At 39.7% G+C, this 23,902-nt stretch overlaps 1 protein-coding gene across 5 annotated transcripts in view; it reads left to right on the forward strand.

Annotated features, from left to right (window-relative positions):
* Positions 1 to 3,713: 3,713 nt before the first annotated feature.
* CCDC158 (coiled-coil domain containing 158) overlaps positions 3,714 to 23,902 on the forward strand; it is a 39,151-nt gene continuing 18,962 nt past the window's right edge. The window contains exons 1-12 of one of the 5 annotated variants that reach the window (XM_089526302.1): positions 3,714 to 3,755; positions 6,995 to 7,045; positions 8,419 to 8,455; positions 8,752 to 8,873; positions 10,244 to 10,494; positions 12,879 to 12,988; positions 14,809 to 15,136; positions 18,305 to 18,381; positions 18,583 to 18,693; positions 20,362 to 20,476; positions 21,963 to 22,082; positions 23,587 to 23,784. In XM_089526302.1, the coding sequence (XP_089382428.1) occupies positions 8,430 to 8,455; positions 8,752 to 8,873; positions 10,244 to 10,494; positions 12,879 to 12,988; positions 14,809 to 15,136; positions 18,305 to 18,381; positions 18,583 to 18,693; positions 20,362 to 20,476; positions 21,963 to 22,082; positions 23,587 to 23,784 (1,458 nt within the window). In that variant the 5' untranslated portion in view covers positions 3,714 to 3,755; positions 6,995 to 7,045; positions 8,419 to 8,429. The other 4 variants (XM_089526300.1, XM_089526301.1, XM_089526304.1 and 1 more) reach the window with 4 other exon arrangements.

Here is a 23,902-nt window from a genome sequence, read left to right on the forward strand (position 1 = left end):
TCCATCTTTTGCAGAGTTTGAGGAATCCCCCCCCCCCAAAAAAAAAAAGCCTGAAGGCTGTTTTAAAAAATCTGTGAGACCATTTTCTAGGGAGTTTGAAGAGTTTTTAATACCCCCCCCCAAAAAAAAAGTCCTGTGTATTGTGTATGATGGGATCACATTCTATGCACACAGAATGAGGCGTATTTTAATCATGTATACAAGTCCTAAAATGAAAGCACAATCAGCCTTTCTTACCCATGTATTCTTTATCCACGAATTCAACCATCCACAGCTTGAAAACATTCAAAAACAATATAAATTTCAAAAAGTTGATTTTGCTATTTTATATAAGGGACACTATTTTACTATGTCATTGTATTTAATGGGATTGAGCATCCATGGATTTTGTTATCCACAGAGGTCCTGGAAGCAAACCACAGCACATACCAAGGGTCCACTGTACCTAAATTAAGGACAGGCAGAAAATGTATGGAGAGTTGTTGGTAGATCGCTAAATGATTTCCAGTGGATCCAGCAAGGTCTTCTGACTCTCACGTAATTGAAAAGTAAAAAGAGGTTCTGCCCTCCAATTGTTCTAATTCCTGACCTGAACTAACACAGATGTTGCTTTGTACTCAAATATGTAGGTCATCCTAGTGTTTGCCACATGGGGTGCAGTTGGAAATTGCTTCCTTCTCTTGAACCAAGTTGCTGAATCTCAGCATTCTAGTAAAATAGATTTCACAAGGCTGAAGCCTGTCTAAAGCTGGTCTAAATGCAAAATAGTGAACTTCTTCCCTTTCGGCCTTCTTCCCTCCCATAATTGCCCATCCAACAAACCAAAATATAGTTGAATGACTTCAACTTAATGACTATATTTAATACCTTACATTTTGTGCTTTAGAGCTATCAGAAGTGTTTCCTTTGTGTGCATGTAATGCACCCATCTATATGCTTTAAAACTTCTGTGCCACTGTTCACTTTTTAAAATAAATATATTCAGCGTTTTTCAACAATGACATGGAAAATATAACCAAATCTATAGAAAAGCAAAATTAACACATCCACAGAAGACATTAAAATCCCATCCGATGTTAAGAAGCACACAAAAGTGTTTTTAATTGTTGTATTTTATATTTTACTGTTGTCAACCGCGCGGATTGGTTTCCCATAGGGCGGTATACAAATAATAATAATAATAATAATTATTATTATTATTATTATAAAAGTTTGAGTAATTTTAAAAGTGTGCACTATTTAAAACAAAGCGTGCTGAGGAAAGAATTCCGTAGATGGGCTTCACAGCCACAGGAAGCCTAAAAAATTTACTGTATTGTAAGATACATTTGCTTGTACAGATTGAGTTTTCCTTGTTTGGAATTCCGAAATCTGATATATTCCAAAAAACCAAAACATTTTTTCATAAGCAGCTGAGATAGTGACACCTTTGCTTTCTGATCTTTCAGTGTACACAGACTTGTTTCATATACAAAATTATTTTTAAAATAGTGTATAAAATTACCTTCAGACTATGTATATAAGATGTACAGGAAACATAAGTGAATTTTGTGTTAAGACTTTGGTCCCATCCCCAAGAAATCTCCTTGTGTACATATATGCAAATACAGTTATTCCAAAATAAAATAAAAAAGCAAAATTCAAAACACTTCTGGCTTCAAGCATTTCGGATAAGGGAGCCTCAACCTATAATCCTTGCAATAACTTTGCAAGGTAGACCAATATCATTACCATCACGTTGCATGAGAACTGGTAAGATGTTTGCAGGTACTCCAAAACAAAATAAAAAAGCAACATCCAAAACACTTCTGGTCCCAAACATATTAAATAAGTGAAACTCAACCTGTAATTATTGCAATAACTACAAAGTAGACCACTATCATTGGGCAAACAGTTTACCAGCATGAGGACTGATAAACTGTGAGTCAAAGGATCCTTAGTAAGTTGTGCTTGCAAATTCATCCCAGGCACTAATCTATGTTGTAAGAATGACAGCGTTATGCACAACTTTGGTGTCCTTTTTGTCTTACAGGATTGCCAGATTGAAGATTGTACCTGTACCTTAAATGGCTGAGTAAAAGAGAGAATTTCAGCAAGTGTTGCTTTTCATACAACCAGGTAAGAAGCAACATCTGTGGGAATTCCAGTTTCAGCAGGTCTTGCTTTTCATGAAAGCTAGTAACAAGCAACACCTGTGGAAATTACCTATTCTAAGCAACTATTAAAGGTACAGGAGCTGCCTCCAGATTTCACTCTGGCAACCTAAATGAACAGGGTAACCAGATGTCCTAACCGCATAGGAGGACAAGGCAGCACAAAATGTAGGGAATTGAAGAAAAATGTAGGACATTACCAAATAAAAGCTAAAAACACTCCTATAAATGTAAATCCATGCTTCTTAGTCATGCTCAAAATGGAGGACATGTTGGAATTCTTCCTGAACAGAAGGCTGAAATAGAAGACATGTCCTGGAAAAGGAGGATATCTGGTCAGATGTAGCAGTGATGGGTGACTTCAACCAGTAGTGTCATTGGGGTGATTGGGAGGGGGATGTGGGGTGTGTACACTGATATCCCAGAAGGAGAGTGATACAGTCATTAAAGGTACAGGAGCTAACTCCAGGTTTCAGTTTGACAACACTACGCAGATCATCGCACTGACTAACAATCCGACTGCTCCCCAACAGGATACAGCTGGGTTGCGGGTTGATGGTGGGTATTATCGCATGTGGTTTGGTGCTACTGCCAGCAGGCAATTGCAACCCGGCTGCACCCCAGGTCGCAGGCGTGCTTCAGAGGCCACTTTTCCAGGCCAGGAGCTTGCCGTTTTGGAAAGTTAGCTTCTGAAATGCGCCTGGGACCCGGGACGCAGCCGAGTTGCAACTGCCCAGCGGCAGTAGCAGCAACGGTGAATTACATGTGATAATACCTGTCATGCCCAGCCTGGAGGAGGACTCAGAGGAAGAGCCAGAGCCTCTGGGATCTGAGCCTGCAGCTGTGGAGCCTGACTCCAGCCCTAGCTCTGCTCCAGCAGAGTCTGTGCCTCTCAGGAGGTTCAGCAGCCAAGTCTGCCAGTGGCAGAGTCTTTGGACATGGAGGAGGATCAGGGAAGTGTGCCTATCTTCAGTCAGCATAGAACCAAAAGGGAGTGCCTTCAAAGGTCTCAAAGGCTTTATCAGAAATGCACTGGCAATCGGACATACCTGAATGCCTGCAGCCTGCCTATAGAAGCAGCTGTCGAACGTTTGTCTGGTTGCCAGTGATTATCTGACTTTCTTGGGGAAAGTACTCTATCTCTGGCTCCCTTTGCTCTTTGGACTGAAACCTTGCTTCTTGGACTGCTGACCCATCTTGACCCTCTGGAACCCTTGACCTTTAGACTGCCTTATGATACCCTGGACCTCGAACCTCTGGACAAATCCTTTTGGTAATATCTCTTGTGCTTTTGGACTTGCTTCGCACTGTTTGTTTAGGAACTGAGCTGGTCTTATCAGCCATTTGGTCGCTTTCCTGGACAATACCCACCAGCAACCCACAACCTGACAGTATCCCATTGGGGAGCAGCTGGATCATTAGCCAATGCGATAATCTCCTACATGAAACCCTTCTGTAGGCCTCATCATGGCACATGAAGGGCTTCCTGAGTTTGCAAGGAGCCCATGCAGTACCACCTCCGGCCACCAGAGGCTGCTGCAGTTTCCTGGCCACACCTGTTCAGGTGTCCACTCTATGCTTCTCTCGCTGGTTCCTTTCCAGGTGAGTCGCCAGTGAGACAAGCCCAGAGCAGGTGGGCCAGGCCTTGGGCCTACGGGGCTCAGGCCTTTCCATCGAGGCCCAGGAGCCCACCTCTGTGACTCCCTGCTTGCCTTAGCTTTGGTTACTTTGTGCTTCTCAGGTTGTTCTCTCCCCACTTTGTTTCCAAAGGAGATGCTGTTGTTCTAAGTCGGTGTTTCCCAAACTCTGGTCCTCCAGGTGTTTTGGGCTTCAGCTCCCAAAAGCCTCATTGGTCTGGGATCAAGGTGACCGGATGTCCTAACCGCCAAGGAGGACAAGGCACCCCCCAAATGTAGGACATTCAAGGAAAACGTAGGGCTTTCCACAATAAAACCTGCTCAATGGAGGGCGTTTTGACCTTCCTCCTGAACAGGAGGTTGGGATGTAGGATGTGTCCTGGAAATGGAGGACGTCTGGCCACCCGGTCTGGGATTCTGGGAGCCAGAGTCCAAAACACCTGGAAGCAGTAGCATCACAACAAGGGGGGCAGATGCCCCCTACTTTTGGGCAGAAAAGGGTTGTGGCATTCACCCGCTTGCCTTTGAAATGCTTTAATGGCGGGAGTGAGGTGAAGCAGTGGCAGGAGAAAGGAGAGTCCCCAGCACTTTTTAAAAAGACATCACATTTTAACCATCTCTTAACTATGTATATATAAATACATTTAGGTTGTGCGTATGATATTGTAATTTGAAGGTATAATTTTGCTAGTTGTGTATGTCACAACGGTTAGCATTCAGTGGTGGATGGGAATTACGATTTATGAGGAACATGAGTGCAAAAAGGCATGACTAAGGGTTCTGTATGGTGTGAAATGTGAGGAGGAGGTCAATGGGGGTGTGACACCATGAGGGACTGTACCGAGTGACACCAACCGTAGTGATGCCATTGCCTGGAATCCTATCAGGACATAATGGGTAGCCAAATGGCCACCACAGTCCCAAAGCAACACATATAGTGGGCCCTTGTGCTGGGTTTGGTTCCAGGACCCTCCACGGACACAAAATTTGTGGATGCTCAAGTTCCATTAAATACAATCACATAGTAAAATGGGGTTCCCTATATAAAACAGCAAAATCAAGGTTTGCTTTCTGGAGTTTATGTATTTTTAAAAATATTTTCAAGCTGTAGATGGTTGAATCCACAGGAATTGGGATAAAGAATCCATGGATACAGAAGGCTGACTGTTTTTTTTTTTTGTTTTTTTTTTTAATTTATAACATGACATCTTGATATTTTGCTTGTTCCAACCTGGCAGAGTGCTCTAACAGATTAGGTGAGATTTTCTAAAGCACCAGGTCACAAAGCTTTCATATTATCAGGGGACATATATAATGGGAAGAGAGGCCAGACTTCTGAGATGGATGTGAAATTGGAAAGGGGAGAAGAACCCAAGGGAGCTGTTATTAGATGACAAGATTGTTCAGGAGACCCAGTTGAACAAGGCATTAGTTATGCCCCAGTAGGTCTCAAGTGTGGCAAATGTCATTTTATTTTCACAAGATCCAAAGTGAGGTGAATAGCAACTTAACAATATATTTAAATTATTGTTTACTAGGGGATATACAGGAGTGTTGAGCACCTGAAATCTGCAATTTTCCTCAGAGACCCAGAGATGTACATCTGTCTGTACTCCATTAGTTGCTTGGCAGCAGCTCCCAATCTGTGATGATGAACTAAGGCACCTCTGGTATCACAGCTTTATAATCCAATAATAATAATAATAATAATAATAATAATAATAATAATTTCTAGAGATGTAAGCAGGGAAGGAAGCCAAAGACAACACATACCCTGTTACATTTTTTAAAAGTAATAATCCTTCAGTTCTCTCCTGTCATTTCTTCAAATGGTCCCTAAAATTGCACTCAACTGTCAGCTTGGCTGACTCCGATATTTGATTCTTTAGGAGGAAGTGATCAAATTTCAAATATATAATTGATATATTTAGGGGATATGTACCCCTCTTTTCTTTACACACATAGGTAGTCGCTGATGCTGCTTTCTTTAAGGAGTGGTCTTTAAATATGTTTTAGGACACCAGAGGCTATAACATTCATTTTTGATGCACAAGCCCTAAATTATATACAGTCTTATGTTATAAATATGTCAAATGTCTATACTATAGCTAAAACGGTTGTTCTTATGCTGATTGGACTGTGTGAATTGGAGGATCATTAGAAATTCTTTATGGGAACAGATTTTATGTTTGAGAATGTTCTTCAAACAATTGTTTTTCCCTGGCCATTTTAATGGCAAGCTTTTACTACACTGTAGTCATCATTGATATTAGGGTGATCCCTGTGCTGTCCCACAGTCTCAGGTTTTGATCCTGAAACCTCAGATCCTGGGACCATCCTGAATCAGCTCTCTTATCTCTTATGAAAACTAAGAGCTGATCCCGTGTCCATTTGACTCTGCCTCCCATGATAATAATTTTGTTCCTTAGAAAAGATGGACAACACAGTATGAATGAGAAAGAGTGAGTTTTGGGTTTCAGTAATACATGAGAAGTTAAAAGCACTCTTTACAGTTTTAGAACTATGTGTAAGTGTATTAAGTCAATATTTGTGAAGGCTATGGAAACCTATATAAAATTCTGGTGCTGGTACAGCCCCAGCGAGGTGTAAAGTGTGCCTCTGGGCCACACTACATCAAAATGCAGTGAGAATCCTACGATTGAATGCCTCTCCATACAAAAAATAAAATTGCCTACCAGTATAAAAGTATATACCAGCTGATGACCACTCCTTCTTAACAATCAACATTTTCCCTGTGTCAGCTGTTTATTTTCTTGTTTGTACAGAGGAGCATTCAATAGTGTGAACTTCCATGTGCAATCTGAAGTAGTAGCCCAGGGCAACATTTATTTTTTCCAGGAGAACTAGGTATCAAGGCCAGTTCATGGATATTATAACAGATGTGACTTCTTTTTTAGCCTTCTCTCCTGACAAACATAAAATGAGCATTGAAGGTCTTGCCTTCTTGAAGGTACTTAAAAGAGCAGTCTGGAGAGTGGGAGATGGGTGCACTTATCTTCAGTCTATGTGTTATTGTGCCATGTCCCACATAAGAGGAAACAGAACAGAAGCTCAGTGGTTATGGTTTGGAAATTTTAAAATGATGGCCTATCCCCTGACAACGTACAATCTTCTGTCTTGCTTTCTGAAGGTTCTGTCTGTTGTCTGAAATTTTTGAATGCTAATAGAATTATATTTTTCTAGATTTCCATGAAATCCTTCTGTGGTTCTTGAGCTCGGCAAGCACCTTTTGAGGTATCAATACTTTGCCAATACATCTGAGTTCTATTCTTCTTATGTGATGCTGTCTGAGTATGGGAAAGATATATTAGCTTCTATTAGAATAAAGGCATGAACTAGGGTAAGAATGTTTGGATTATGGTCTGTATGTTCAAAGACGGGGGGGGGGGGGACATGAGGAATGAAGAAATGGACAGTTAGTGGTGCATTCAGTTGTAGGGGCAGTAGTTGAAATGCTGGCACTGCAAAGTCCACCCAGCTTTCCATCTTTCGTAGGTCCATAAAATGAATACCTAGCTCGTTGGTGGCAATTGACTAACACATTAGGGAGTGCTAGTTTGCTGATAAGCAGTATAGAAATGTACATGCTATTGCTATTCAGTTTGCTTTTAAAATTGTACAGAAGTAATAACTAAGGGTATTATAAAATATGGTGTGATAGTGACAAAAAATCCAAGTTAATGCATCATAATGGATATGGAAGCTTTTAAAATGCCACAAGTCACTTGTTATTGCTCTAACAGACTAATTTGGCTGGTTCTTAACACATATAAATCAATCTGAGTCCCAGTACATACATCCCTGAAAGTCCGGGCTGCAGGCGTCTGGTTTTCCTCCAGAGGGACACTGCAGCAGCCAAACTGCACAGATGCCACAGCAGCCAACTGCCACTAGTTGGCATGAACGGACGTCATCTTCAGTGCGCCATTGGTGCAATGTGACATGTCCATAAGAGTGGCGCCCAGAGGTGTGGATGCTGCGGCGCACATGTGTCATGGACATATACGCCGTATGGATGGCACTGTGTAAAGATGGCGCCATCCATACATGCTAGGGTTCCGAAGCGTGTGGATGCTGTGCGCTCCAGAACCCTAGAATTGGCCCCAGGCCACCGCAAACTAGTGGTTTGTACTGGGCCTGAGTCTATGGTATGAGGCAATCTGTTTAACAGTACAGATGGTGGTGTCTGGTGCTGTCCTATGTCAGTGGAGTAATGAATCTGTTCCACAGTGTAGTACAAACATTAAAATTTCTGTCCAAAATTCTGAATCTGTTTTATATCTTAGATAATTCTTTTGAAGTCTGAATGGATCCAGAGCCAATTCACTACCCCACTGACATAGTAGCCACCAGCCGTCACTGGTTAAGAATTAACTTCCTGGGAAACGTTGGATACCATGCTTTGTTCTTCTGTTTTTTAAACAATGTTTTTGTTAATATTTTGAATGTTTAAAAAATTACATAATTTAAACCAGAGTATTAAAATACATGACACATGCATGTTTGTAGTACTTATAAGTTTATCTGTATATGTTCACCTGTAAGATTTATGAAATTAATTTCTTACTTAGCAATACAGTTGTTTTGTCTTGCTTTGCTTTTTGCAGGTTTTGCAAAAATGAGTAAGAATATTAAGGAACTAAGGTAATACTTGCTTTCATGCTGTTAAAGACATTCCATCAATAATATGTAAATATATTTTCAACTAAAAGAATACATGTGATCACTAGTATTTTTTATGGAGAATATAGCAATATGATCTGTCAGTCAAGGTAACTGTTAAGTGGCAATTTGATGGTTTTTGTGAGGGTGTTAAGGTATGAAATATAGTGTTCTCTGTAATTCAGCAGTATATTCTGAATGAAAGTAATAGGCTTATTATGGATTGAGTAATTAATGTTGTATTGTCTCCACTGACATTGTACCATTTGATTGCACAGAGAAGCACTACAAAGACAGTCACAAGAGACCTTAAAGCTCCAGGAGGAAGCAAACAAGTTCTCAGTAGAAGCCATCACACATCGAGAAGGAGCTGGTTCTCCTTGTAAACTTGCATCTTCAAGTATGTACACTGCATCTTATGCATATTTATACAGATTCAAGAGCACTTTGAAGTTTTCTACAAATGGCTATGAAATAATTTGTCAGGACAAATGTCTGATCGCTGAGTCCAATTCTCTATTGATAAAATAAAATTAACAGTGATCTCTACTCTATACAACCATTGTATAGCATGGTATACATTTCAAAGTAATATACAAGTCATTGGTGGTGGGTGTGAGGCCCTTCAAAAGTGGCCCATGAAATAGCCTGATCATTTTGTCTTTTCCAGCTATTTACAATGAAGAATTGAGGCCCTACATACACTTTTCCACGCTAGTACCTCCAGATCTTTTCCCCCCTCCTTATGTTGACACTTTCTTTAATGGAACAAAAAATCATAATCTATATCAGGTGCAGTAGGCTATATTTCAGAGGAAGGTACTGGCAAATGAATCTTGAGTATTCCTTGTCTAAGAAAATCCTATGAAATTCATGGGGTCGTCATAATAATAATAATAATAATAATAATAATAATAATAATAATTTGTTTTATTTATATACCGCTATTCCAAAGATCATAGCGGTGAACAGCAAGTAAGATAATTAGCAAGTAAGCTAATTTGCCCCCAACAGTCTGGGTACTCATTTTAGCGACCTTGGAAGGATGCAAGCCTGAGTCAGCAGACTACCTGAAGGCACATGAACATATGGGATGTGTCCTGGTTCCTTGGGGAAATGTCTCCTAAAGTTTTTTGTGGGTTTTTCGGGCTATGTGTCCATGTTCTAGAAGATTTTCTTCCTGACGTTTCGCCAGCATCTGTGGCTGGCATCTTCTTCTCTGGTGAAACGTCAGGAAGAAAATCTTCTAGAACATGGACACATAGCCCGAAAAACCCACCAAAAACTATGGATGCCAGCCATGAAAGCCTTCGACTTCACATTGACTCCTAAAGATTCTTCCTATTCACAAACTGCGATCATTGAGTTTTGTATGTCACAGGTATGAATTCCACCATGGTTTAATGGGAGAGGAAGAGCTACTGCTTTGTAGCAGAATGGGGATCACACCTTATTTCTGCCATATACTGCATATAATTGTCTGGGCATTAAAAAAATAAACAAAAGAAAACAGCTGAACAGCTGTGAAATTCTTGGAAATTATAAATTCCCAGATGAAGAACTCACTAAATTGAACAATGTTTACTGCTGTCTGGATATACAGCACTATATTAAAGCACTGTTGTGTTGATTGCTCATTTTTATCTGAGTTTGCATAGAAATGAGTGTCTGGACAAGAGGGAAGTGATCAATAACTGTTCACCATATTACTGGTGCTGCCAGCTTTACACTTCATAGCATTGCCCTGGAATTCTCTGTTTTTGTTTTTAGGTGTGTCTGTTCCATTTACAAGCAACCCAAATCTTCAGTCTTCCAGTATGCAAAGCGGAAAAACAGAGAGCGCTGCTTACTCTGCTCTTGGTCCTTCTGGTGGTAGCCCTCCAAAAATCTTGTATAGTAAATATGATCTAGACGTTGAAAGCCAGAGAAAACCCTCAAAATACTCGGGGAGAGAGCAGGTTGAGACCATCATAGAAGAATATTCTCAGCAAGTCAGAGATCTGCAGAAGAGGCTAAATGAAGTGAGTTTCAGACTTAAGACAAATGTACTGATAGCCATGTAAGTGCAGGAAATGGATACTATAATCAGAGTTATGTGTTTTCTGCAATCAAATAAAGCAGAGAATGAACACTGTCAAAAATTAGCTTGTATTCTGAGCCTAGCCTGAATCATGGATGTCTCTTTATAACAGGTTTTGTTAATTCAGTGGATTTCACCAAGTTAACGCTACCACAATTCCATAGTCTCTTTCTTGGTTCAATGGACACATAACAGTCTCATTTTCTTTTAGAAACTTATAGCATGCATGTTAATTCAGTTTACCTCTATCCGGTTTAAAATTTAATTCAGTGGCATCCTGATGTTATCAGATGGTTTTTACTGCCGAATTTGCCATCTGCATACAGCCCAGGCCCATCCCCGCTTCTAGAGCTGCTCTGGCGGCCATTTTCTTAACTTGGAAAACTCCTGGATCTGAAAAGAGCTCCTTAGGTTCTTCATCAGATGGCTGCCTTTACCATTCTTCATGTATTAAAAATGATAGTTATTTAACAACATTTAACAAACATAATATTGAAACAATATGTTTTCTGTTTAGAAGCCGTATCTAAATTAGAGGGACAACAATGTTGCTGGTATGGGGAAAGGGGTAGGTCACAGGAGTGAAGGCTGATATTGGTAAGCCAAATAAATTCACAATTTATTGCACAAATATAATTAACATACACACTTGAATAAAGTATAAATAAGAATTCAGGAAACCTGAAAAGCATTGGAACAAATTAATTGCATTCATTCCTGCAATAAAAATCACATCTAGTTTGGCCTTGAATAGAGAATGTGGAAAAACTGAAAGAATGAAGGCTGAGGAAGGAGTTAAATGCAGTGAAGAAATGGGCTTGGGAAGGCAGACTGTCTGTCTACAAACCTTTGTGGATTATACAAGATGAACTAAAGAGATCCAGCATAGTGTAATGATTTGCACTAGGATGCTGGGAGCACAGAACCATGGAAACCCATTGGGTGACATTCGGCTTCTTTTAGCCATAGGGAAAGGCACTGGCAAACTTCCTCTGAAAAAATCTTGGGAAGAAAATCCTCTTACAAGGACACCATGCATTTTGGACACAACCAAGCTGAACTATGCCTTGCCTTTCTGTGAATGGTGATAGTTGGAAGTTTTGTCAGGGTGCTAAAAATTCTGTTAATAATCTTTAGCTGTGCGAGATCAGTCTTTCCCCAAATCTCCCCAGGGATGAAGAATGAATATCTTGGAAAAATGAATTTTTAGACTAACTTCCAGAATCTCTAGAGTCATGCCAGTATGGACTCTTATGTCCTGCAAGCCCTTTTCTTAATGAATTTGTCTTACACATCTAAACTAGCAAATAACCAGACTGGTTATTTGGCATAGCCTTAAAATGTAACTTTCTAAGCTCTGCACAAATGGCAGTTTAATATTTTAATATTTATCTGCACTACAGATAAATCTGAATGTTTAAGAGACTGCTTCAGTCAAAGTGAGAAAGTGATATGAAAAAGACAGGAAAGGAAGAAGGTATAGTGGACTGTAGTTTTAAATGGCAGAAGACAAGAAGGTATAGAATTTTAAAGGGAGGGACTAGAATTTTGTCCTTAGGCTATTTCAGTCTAATCAGAGGAAGTAAGAGCTATTGCTATCCTGTTCAATGTGTTTTGTAAAACTGAACTGATGGCCAGTTAATCAATTTAGATTCCCCCCCCCCCCCCGGCAGCTGCATCTTAAGATCTGAGGTATTATTTGTGAGGTGTGGGACATGGGTATGCACATGTTTATATGATATATGTCGGATTACTGATATGAGGGACTTCTCGTGGATTGTCATGCTCAGTAAGAACTATCTGCTGGAATAACTGGCTTGTGAATGGAGCAGGAGCAGCACTGAAAAAGAGATTCACAGATACTGTGGACTACTAAAAAGACAAATCAGTGAGTTCTTGAACAGATCAAGCCTGAACTCTCCCTAGAACCTAGAATAATTAAACTGACCCTGCTGTATTTGAACCATATCATGAGAAGACATGACTCACTAGAAAAGATAATGATGCTTTGTAAGATAAAAGGCAGTAGCAAAAGAGGAAGACCACAATCCAGATGGACAGACTGGATAATCAAGGAAGCCACAGCCCTGAATTTGCAAAACCTGAGCAGGATTGTTGATGAGAGGGTGACTTAGAGGTCTTTCATTCATGGAGTTGTCATAAGTCGAAGTTCATTTGATGGAAGTTAACAACACCTTCTTCTAGTTACAGTTAATGGACTGCTTCTACTCTGAAGGTCTTTGGTACAGCACTATCCCCTTTCTTCTAAATTATATTCAGCCCAGTATTCAGAAGAATGTTGTGATTTATTTTTTTCTCCCACAGGCTACAGAACAACATGAGCAACAGAAATTCAGTTTAAGACAAACAATACTTGAGTTGCAGGCAAACCTTCGGGAAGCAAACAGAGAGAAAGAGTCGATTGCTGATCTCAGGTAAGCCTGCTCACTGTGAATTAGAAATTGCTACAGTTGTCATTTCTACTGACTGCAGCATTATGGTTGAGCTTTAAAATAATTGGTGTGGAGGGAGACACAGAAAGGATTCTGGAGATAGGCTTATGCACCACACATGCTGCCTTGGTCTTTACATTCAGTAGGATGGGGTGTGCTCTGCTTTCCATACCATAGCACAGTGAGGTTCATTTGTTAGGGTGTTGCGGAGGACCTTCTCTGTGGTGGCACCAGTTATGTAGAAGAGCCTTCCCACTCAAATTAGGCAGGCACCTATTCTTGGGTATTTCCCCTGTCTGCTAATTATTAACAGGTTTATACATGCATTTTCCTGATTCTTATTGTTACCAGTTACCCCTAAGTTTCCACTGAATTGTTTTAATGGGTTTAGTTTTATACTATTTTTAAATATAAGATGTATTGTATTTGTTAAAAACTGCTTTGAAATTTTAAAAATAAAAAGTGATATATTAATAAATAAATAGTTAAACTACATGCTGTGTTAAATGTTCTTTGGGGATAGTCTTTAGATCAGACTCATTGCATGCAACTAGAGGATGATTCAACTTTGCTGTTTAGTTACACACACACACATAACCCCCCCCTGCCCCAAATCCACCACCACTTCTTGAATGGGGAGATAAAGGTGCAAGACTCCACTGGTGTCAATGGAGGATTTTTCTTTCTTTCTTTACTCTCTGTGAGGGGTAGAAAATATGTGGGTAGGGATGCGAAAGGACCTTGAGATTATTGTTGATCATAAATTGAACATGAACCAGCAGTAAGATGGTGCAGCAAAGAAGGGAAATGCTATTTTAGACTGCATTAATAGAAACGTAGGCCCTATACATACCGGCATATTGGGCTGGCATGGGGGCGGAGCCGGGACGTACCGTCCTCACGTCGCACACCACGACTCCATCTCCCCAGTGTGCCATGATGCTGTTCACTGCTCCATGCAGTGCACTGTGTCACTGCGCTCCTCTGGTGCTGCGTCCATATGATGCAGCGCCAAAGGAGCGGCGTATAGCCGCGCCGTTGCAGCTATCGCGCTCTGGAAAGGCATCAAGGCTTCCTGGTCTGTGATTCTAATGTTTATTGAAGCTTTGTGGTTTGAATCAGCAAAGCAAAGCAAGTTGTTTTTGACTAAAGGGAACCCTGAGGTGAACCTGTCACAAGGTTTTCTTGGCAAGATTTGTTTGGAAGGGTGTCTTTGTGTTCCTCTGAGGCTGAGAGAGTGTGATTTGCCCAAGGGCATCCAAAGATTTCCATAGCTGAGCAGGGATTTAAATCTTGGTCTCCAGAGTGGTAATTCAACACTCAAACCATCACACCAAGTTGGCTCTCAGGAAAGCAATAATAATAATATATTTATTTTTATTTATTTGTATTCTGCTTTTTCACAAAGGAATCAAAGCGGATTCCTACAGTATAAATAAAACATCAAACAATTAAAAATTACAATTTAAAACCCCCACACATTTTGGAAAATTATTATCCAAAAGGGAGGTGCTGATGGTGCATATAACTGTAATGTCTATTCCTGGTAACTTAAATTTCTTCCTTGTATCCTGAAATCATCAGAAGAGGCTGTGATCATGATTTTTCCTATTCAGGAAGCTCTTGCATAAATGACAAATACAAGCCTTCTCTCTAGTGGTATCTCATATTTAGGTCCCCTTGCCCAGGGAAGCATACATTTGTATTCTGATGTTGAGGAGAATGGGAAGCTGTTTTTTATGTACTGAAACATACAGAGTTGCCTAGATTGGTTATTGGCTGCTTCTCTTTCCAATAAACAGACGAAAGGAGTCCCGTACCCAAGAAGATCTCAACTGCCAGATGAAGACTACAGTTAATGAACTGCAAACAGCCAACCAGCTTCAGGAGGAAATGTTGAAGGAGGCCAACAACCAAATAGAACATCTGAAGACGATGGTACAGGGTCACGAAGATGTGTTCAAAGAACTCCGGAATGCCCTACTGAAGTATGAAGAGGACATGAGCAAGAAGGTCTATGAACATGAGAGCATTGCTAATCTCCACATTTGCAACCTGCCCACTGCTTTCAGCAAAGTTCTGCGAGACCTAGAATCTGAGGTGTTGCGCCTCAGAGGAAGAACTGCCCCAGTAAGTGTCCTTCTATTCACATTGCGTATTGCACAAAGATTGCATAGGACTCAGCAGTATGTTTGTAGTATGTGTGGTAGAGAGACAGATTGAAAGAGAACATGTGGTGTGATTAGAATCACATTGATACACTGATTTTATTCATCTGGTGGGAGCACAATACAGGCCCACAGCACCTCCCTGCTGCTGTCACTTTGACACTGGATACACTTTGTTGTTTCATATGATAGATACAGGTAACCATAGTGGATTACTTGCTGTAATATTTTCAGTTGATGGCCAATATCATTAGTCACAACCCTAGGGCAGTGTAATGCATTTTGGTCTTTTGAAAGTGCATGGGTTTAAGTGCCAACAAGGCTGTTCTGAATTTTGCTTCTAAGTAGGTTTGAGGCCAGGCCAGGAAACCCTTGTGTCAAAACTGGAATAACTTTGATTCCTGTAAAGCTGGATATGGCATGGGAATAGTTTGCTAGCAAATGGCAGATCCTGGATCCAACTCCAGTACCCTGGAATATAGGCAATCTGTTTCTACATTAAAAGTGGTAAGATGAAAGCACTGTTGCCATTGCATGTGCATGCGCACATGCTGTTCTTTAATCCCAGTTTTGTATCTGTCCAAAGCTGTTTTGCAAACCCTGAGAAAAACTAAGAAGCTTTATGTGAGATAGTAGGATGAGTGTACACACCATAGGCAATATGTTTTGCACCTTTTTAAAGCACTAGTTTTCTGTCTGTAATCTCTCATTGTTATGACTTGGAATGGAAGGTGACAGACAGTAGCATTAGATCCAGGCAGAGGAAAATGTATGATTACTGGGAACAAAACAAAACAAACAACTTCATTTACATACTGCTTCATACTGAACTAACAGTGTCTAAGCGGTTTACAACTGTAAGATAATTGCCCCCAACAATCTGGGTACTCATTTTAGCGACCTCGGAAGTATGCAAGCCTAAGTCAAGCTTGAGCCCTTTTGCTGGTATTGAACTTGCAACCATATGGTTTTGAGTGAGTGGCTGCAGTACAGGCATTAAACCACTACACCACCACAGTTCATGATGAACAGTAGGGATGTGTCAGGAGACAAATACAGTTTCAGGTTTCTGCATTTCTGTCTGCTTCCAAACAATTTCTTCAAATGCTAGCATGATTAAAGTTAAAAGTAGACAACAGCGGCAGAATTATCTAACTACTGCATTCTTAACACCATTACCTCCCACAAGAAAAATGGGATTTCAATTTTGAAAAGTTATATCTGTTCACATAACACTACACTGTTTTCCTCAGAAACTATGCCAACCCTGAGTGGCAGTGAGAACAGTGGGTTAATAACTTAAAAGACAGATTTAAACTTTTTCTAAAAATAAAAAGTATCACTACTATAAAATGAATATAGGGTTGTTGACAATCATTCTTAATATTCACTAATCTATTTGGAAAACATGAACCAACCTTTCAGAGAAGCTTGTCACATTTAATATTGCTTAGTTTCACCTTGCTCACGCACAGAGAGAGATATACACACACACAGAGTATCCCTTATCCAGAATGCCAACATCTGAAATATTCCAAAATTGTCCACATGGGTGCCTGAGATAATGACACTTTTGCTTTCTGAGAGTTCAGTGTTTCATGCACAAAAATTATTAAAATATTATGCATAAAATTACCTTCAGGTTATGTGCGTAAGGTGTATAAAACATTAATGAGTGTCATGTCTAGATTTGGACCCCATTTTCAAGATTATGTATATACAAATATTCCAAAACCCAAAACACTTCTGTCCCCAAGCATTTTGGATAAGGGAGGCTCAATCTGTATATTAGCAGCAACTACTGAGTGCCATTGTCATGGACCTACAAAAATCCTCCAAACTACTCTTTGCAAGAGAAGGAAACATCAGTCAGATCTTCAGTCAATCACAGCAACCCTTCTTGTGGATGTGATCTTGACTCAGCTCCCCCATCCCCAGGTCCAGGAGGTATTATTTATACATAAAAAATAAGCACACGTCAAACTTTGCATTGAACCTAACATGTTCAAAGCAATTTACAATAAATCTAATAATAGATGTAAGACATTTTAATGTAAACTGACATTGTGTAATTTGTTTTTAAATGTTCTTGGCATTTCGTGTATCATCTTACAGTGGTTTTTCTTTCCATGACTGTTGCCAAATGCACTTGATTTCATTGGAGTGGCTCCAGATTCAGTTTCCAATCTGAATGGCTCATGGTTTATTGGAAATTGCAAAGGCTATGAGAAAGCCTATACACTAATACTAATGGCATTGGGACAGTTCTAGCAGACACACAAAATGCATTTTAGTTAGCATAATCATTGACTTCAGCCTGCAGGACAATCAGTATCTCAGGATAAAATTGTGCTGGGTAATTCCATGGCTAAACAAAGCTTGCATAGAGACTGCAGTGTGGTAGTAGGCCTCCACATTGCAAAGGTCTCATAGCCTGAGTAAATGGAGTTCTTCAGCATACATACCACTGGTGCTGCAATAATAAGAAAGAACTGTTTGAAAAGGTTACCTTTTAAGATTGTAGCTCCCAGAATCTGATATTGGCTGGAGGATTCAGGAAGTTGTGGTCAAGAAAAGTAACACTTCCAAATTCATAAGGAAATCTTTGATGGTATGTTTGTAACAATCCTGAATAAACACATTTTTAATTTCTCTTTCATTGTAGTGTTAACATCCATGTGCTATACATAGCCAACAGTGCCTTCAGTCTTTTACATCAGAAATGGGCAACTAACTCAGGTCTGGAGTCACACACACACGACCTGGAGAATTGCATCTCCTCTTATGCACCTTTTCTCATTATTTTTGTAAATTTATTTTGAAAAAAATGAACAATTAAAAAATAATTTGGGGGCTGCAAGGGACAATTTAATGACATTTTGAACAGTTCTGGTTTGGGAGGGAAAGGCATTCCTGGCCTAAAACAATGTGGTAACATTGTCCTTCACTGCCCCTGTGGAAGGTGCAGGTTTGCTTTTTCAGTGAAATACTTAATTTAAAAAAAGGTGTTGGGGTCTGCGTTGAAGTCCCTGGGAACTAATGTGGCCCAAGGAACACATTTTGCTTTACATGCTCTTTTCATGTAAGAAGAATTGTTTACAGCTGTCATTAATTAATTTATTAATAACAGCTTGAAGAACAACTGGAACAAATGAAGAGAGAGTCCCAGTCCAAAACTGAAATTTTGCTTCAACAGCATCATGAGAGGTACATTGTTCTTTACTTTTTGTATTTTAAATTTATTTAAACTGTTTAGAATGTAGCCCCGGATTAAGCAACCAATGTAGACAAGTCCTTAGATTCTGTTTATTGGTAACACTAAAGTGCAATCAAATGTTCTGCACCTGCTTCTGTGCAAACAGATCACTGATGTTATTAATGCTGTCTCTCTTTGTTTTTCAATCACAGTATTGAGAGGCTGATCAGTGAACATGAAAGGGAATTGGAAGCACTGAGTGAGAATGCTAATGCTTCCCACAGCCATGCAAGCAATATCCAAAGCCAGCTGGAAATTGTGCAGTATGTCTCTCAGTTGTACTGTTCTACAAGTATATCACTGCAAGTTTACTAAAGCAATAATCCCCTACTTTGATTGCACATATCAGTAAAAATTTGCTTCAAAGTTAATTAACTTTCTGAAATTACTCTAGGATAGGAAAAAAGTAAATAGGGAAAGTCCCCACTTGCCTTCCCACCATAAACAAAGAAAAAGGAGCTATTCCATGACACATGCACAGTAGGCTATAGGTGGTACAATTCCAAGTACCTGGTCTTATATTTTACCTTTCCTTTCATAGACCTTTGTAGAGCTGACACCTCAAAAATCTTATACTGCCTCCAAAATAATTGAGACTTTTCCTTGGTATTTGGAAGTATTTTTCCAGCTATGTCATAAGCCACTGGCTGCCTTCATACTGGACATTCTGGTTAACTGAGGCTCTTGATACCCCATCACTCCAATCTGGCTCCTCTTCTGTTCACTAAAGTAAAGAGAAACATGTTAGGGAAAATGTAACATTTGGACTGAATTTAGAGTGGTTTTGCTGTTTCTCTAACATGCTTGGATTGCAGTGGGTTGCAGTGCACCAACACTTCTGCAGATAGAACTTGTTAGTTTTTAAGGCTTATTGCTTCAACCTGGATCCATCAGTTAGCTTCAGACCCTGGTTTGTAACTCTGTATTATAAGAGGAAAGATTAGTCAGGAGTCCAGGTTCCTAAACATCACTGATGTTTTTTCTCCTTTTGTATGGTTTCTGAATACTTTAGTTGCTCAAGTTTGCATGCTACTTGTTACCAATAAACCAGTTTGGCTTAATATTGTATACAGTTCACTGTATGAGTCATTGCAAATAACAGTAAATCTATTTTATTGATTTTTCACACTCATTTCTTCATTCACTCATTCATTTTCTTAATTTCATTTCTCGTTTGAACATAGGAAGATCCCTGGTTTTCTAATTCATTTTCTTTCTAAGAGTAGCCAATCAGATTATTCAGGAAGGGCAACAAACAGGACAAGAAACCCACAGCCTTTTTCCTGTTTGTTCCAGTCAGCATTTGGCACAGACATGCCTGATTTGAAACTTGGAACTTCCATTAGGTTTTGTAGCCCATACTGCTGATGGATAGGTGCTCCTTGAATTTGCTGAACTCCTTGAGTCAGTGGCTATCCTCAGTGGTGTCACTAGGGTTAGTGTTGCCCCAGTGTAGTAACTCAGGTCCAGCAGGGCTGCTGGCCAGGTGGGAAAGGGCAGTGATGGCGGGGTGGCCATAAACACTTTTCAGTTTGCAGAAGTGGAGGAGTCTGTTGCCACTGATGCTTCTGCTACTGTCATCACATCCCTTTCCTGGCCCAGTCAGCAACTCTGCCAAACCCAGAAGGGACTGCTAAGTGGCAGAAGCACCCTATCTCCACCAGCAGCCACAACCAATGGGCACAGAAGTGCCCTGGCTGGAGGAGAGGTTTGGGTGTCTTGGGGTGGACAGTGAGTTACTGACCCATCAGGTGTTCACCCCCTCTGAGGTGTCACATGGTGCAGTCAGAACCCCCTGTACCTCCCAAAGACACCCTTGGTTGTCCCTGCAAACTGCTACACATCCCTGTATCAACTTTCTTTTTTGTTTGTTTGTTTGTTTGTTTCAGGCTTCTTTTATTTTTCTCTCCTTGTTCTTCTTTATTTCTTAGAGAACAAGCAAGAAATCAAAATTCATTGTATATGCGCCAGATCAATCAGCTGGAAAGCACTGTGTCTCAATTACGTTCTGAGCTGCGAGAATCAAGGAGAACATCTCAGGACAAGGTAAGTGCAAAACGTTATGAAGTAGTTATATTATGTGGATCTTGAACTCTACGTTCAGCACTACAGTACTGATGAATACACCAGAATGAAATTTGTTGTTTGCATATGCCTTTCTTCTTCATGTTTGTGTTTCTGACACAAATTAAGCAACGAACTTATCAGAAATGTATGCTCCTCAGCTAACCTTCTTCAGCTGTTGAATGAACTATGCTCAGGCTAAATCATTTTGAGGGTCTTTTTTTCTTTCTGTTTCATGCCATTCCCCAAGCTGGTTGAGAAAAGTTATACTTCTGATTTTACTTTTTACGGGCAGTTACTCATACATTGCCATTTGACTTCTAATCCCAAAGGCTTCTTAACAACTGCTAACACTGTGCTTGGCAGGTTTCTCCATTTGAGTGAAAGCTGAATTGTCTTGTAACATGAGTGATACTCTCTCTTATAAATAATTCCAAGAAGTAGATTTCTCACTAACATTTCAGAGTGTTTGAAAGTAATGCAGTGAGTTCTTTGATGAGTTCTTAACTTGCACAGATAATGGATACAAAGCAATAGGTACTCCTACTCTTTCTTGGAATTGCATTGTTCATTGTGGATATGCTGCTGCAACCCAGCACCACAGAATCATAGATCTGGAAGACCACAAGGACTATCCAGTCCATCCCTGCCATGCAGACATACACAATCAAAGCACTCCCGATGGATGGCCATCCAGCTACTGTTTAGTCATTTTTGGGAAATAAATCCACCACCAATCTGCCTAAACAGAGAAGGGCAATCCCATAGGCACCAGCTATAAAACATTCTCTGTGAAAAGAATAAATTGTTTTCCTCTGCATTTAATGTAGCATATACAGTGGAGTGACTTTAGGTTTATGAGAATTGTTTCCAGTCACTTTCCTTGAGCTGTATAGTCTTTCAAAAAGTAGGTAATTCAAATTCTGTACTGAAAAAAACATGATTCTCCAAGAAGAAACGAACTTCTTGTGACTAAGAAAACTTCATACTGTATATAATTGATTTATTCTTACCGTTTAATATAATTTTGATTTTGTCTGCCATTGAGAAGAGTGGAAAATAATGCAGGAACCTAAAATAGTTCCTTCAAGTTCTTCGAATCCCATTTGCCCCCATTTGGTTTCCACTATTTCAACAAACGACTAACATCTAATAACTTTCTCTGAAGATGCCAGCCACAGATGCTGGTGAAACATCAGGAATAAATTCTTCTAGAACATGGCCACATAGCCCAAAAAACCCACAAAAAACTATGGATGCCGGCCATTCAAAACTGAAATAGTTGCTTACCTAAACAACAACAACAAAAAAAACCCAAACCAATTGTGAGATTCACAGGAACCTGAGTTCTGTGCCTTCACTACCACATTTCTGCTCATGCCACATCTCTACTGTGCTGCTCATCTGAGTAGAAAAGTTGCTGCAAGATTCTCTGTGATTGTGGATTGTCTTTGTATTAATATTGTAGATAGAAGATCTTGAGAAACAGCTGCATCTGGTTCACTCTGAAATGGCAGAGGCTCAAAGTGAAAGGGATCAGTACAGCCAGGAAACCGGAAACTTAGATGATCAGGTTCAGGAGTTAAAGGTAGGAATCTAAGACAAAATTATTATTAGTAACAGTAGCAGCACCAGCACCACCAGCAGCATTAATATCCTATATTTTTCCCAATTCAGGATTCAAGGCAGCTTATTTTAAAAAAAGCTAAAAATTTGCAATATACAAAAGTTGAAACTGTAATTAAATTGTGAGAGAATTAAAACTTGTTAAATATAAACCATTAAAAAGAAAACAGCAAATAGAAAAGCCAGCATATCATACAAGGCCCATTCCCTCTTAAGCAGTCAGCCCTCCAAAGTTAGTCAAAACAAAAAGCTTCTCACCTGCTTGCAGAAATAAAGCAAGTAGGGGACCAGTCTAGCTTCTCTGGAAAGGAATTTTTGGAAAGAATGGGAGCTGCCATCGAAAAGGTCCTGTCTTTTGTTCCCACCAACCGTATTTATGAGGGTGGTGGGACAGAGAGAAGGGCCACCCCAGAAGATCTCAGAACAGGGGCAGCACCATATAGGAGAATATGGTTCTTCAGATAGCCTAGACCTGAGCTGTGTAACGCTTTTAGGTCATAACAGCACTTTGGGAATTTTAAATATATATATATTTTCAAGCTATGGATGGTTGAATCCATGGATACAGAATCCGTGGAGGGCCACTAGCAAATAAACTCTCTAATGTTTAAGGATTTGCTATTCAGGATTTGAGGGGAAGAAGTTACGTAGATCATTTTTTAGACATGTTTAAAACTCATGAAGTAGTTCTAGGAAGGGGCTTTAACTGTGTACAAAACAAACACGGTAGACATACACGATTAGATGTTCATTTCCACAACAGAGTTTTGCCTCTTATCCTCTTTGAGCTTCATTTAGGACAGAAATAATTTCATTATGCTTTGGGGGCACATTATCATTCTCATATACATTAAAGTTGGTAAGCCTGTAAGCTGAAGCAAAAGTCTTTTAGAGAAGTCCTGCATGGCTTCCAATTTGTCTTAGAGAAAGACAAGAGAGTAAAGACCAATTTTCAGAAGTAGGTTCCCTGTGAAAACTAATATTGGAGCCTCCTTCTTCGTTGCTGAGTGAGTTACCTAGGCCCTCAGTATTTCAAGGGGGAGATCGATGGTCTTTGACAATTGTTAAGAGTGGAAGTAATTTAATACAATTAAAGCATTTTGTTGTAACACTTTACTTCCAAGCTCTGTTCAGGCATTATTAGCTCAGCTGTGTCCATCTCTATGCAGAATAAGAAAACTTTATATCGCTGCATGATATTTTGATTAAATTAGTGGATTAATTTGAAGCAGAGGTGGCTATTTAGGATTTTTTTTAGCATATGGCTTACTTTGGCTGTGTAGTACAATATGAGTAATTTAATAATGATGAATGTGAAGCTTCTTTGCTTTTTAAAATGCAGAGCAAATGGTAAAATTACTGTCTGATGCTTGGATTTTTAAAATATTTATTTATTTATTTATTTATTTATTTGCTTGCTTTGCTTTGCTTTGCTTTGCTTTGCTTTGCTTTGCTTTGCTTTGCAGTGTGAGCTGCACAGGAAGGATATGGAGCTCACTCTAGAAAAAGAGCAGAATAAACGGCTCTGGGATCGAGACACGGGCAGCAGCATCACCATTGATCATTTGCGGAGAGAACTTGACAACAAGAACATGGAACTGCAGCGCATGGATTCCTTAGTGAAGTCCATGAAGATGGAAAGCCAGGAACAAATGGAACGACAGGTAAGGAGTGATGCCCAAAGCTAAAAACTGGCAAAGGGAAAAATATGCACTGAAAAATTTATAGCATGTTATATTCTCAAACTCCTGATGATTGAGAGAGCTTTCTTTTAGTTATTAT

The sequence above is a fragment of the Sceloporus occidentalis genome, unplaced genomic scaffold (genome assembly GCF_023333645.1).
Source record: "Sceloporus occidentalis isolate IW3139 unplaced genomic scaffold, rSceOcc1.0.p SCAF_5, whole genome shotgun sequence".
Classification (NCBI taxonomy): Eukaryota; Metazoa; Chordata; class Lepidosauria; order Squamata; family Phrynosomatidae; genus Sceloporus; species Sceloporus occidentalis.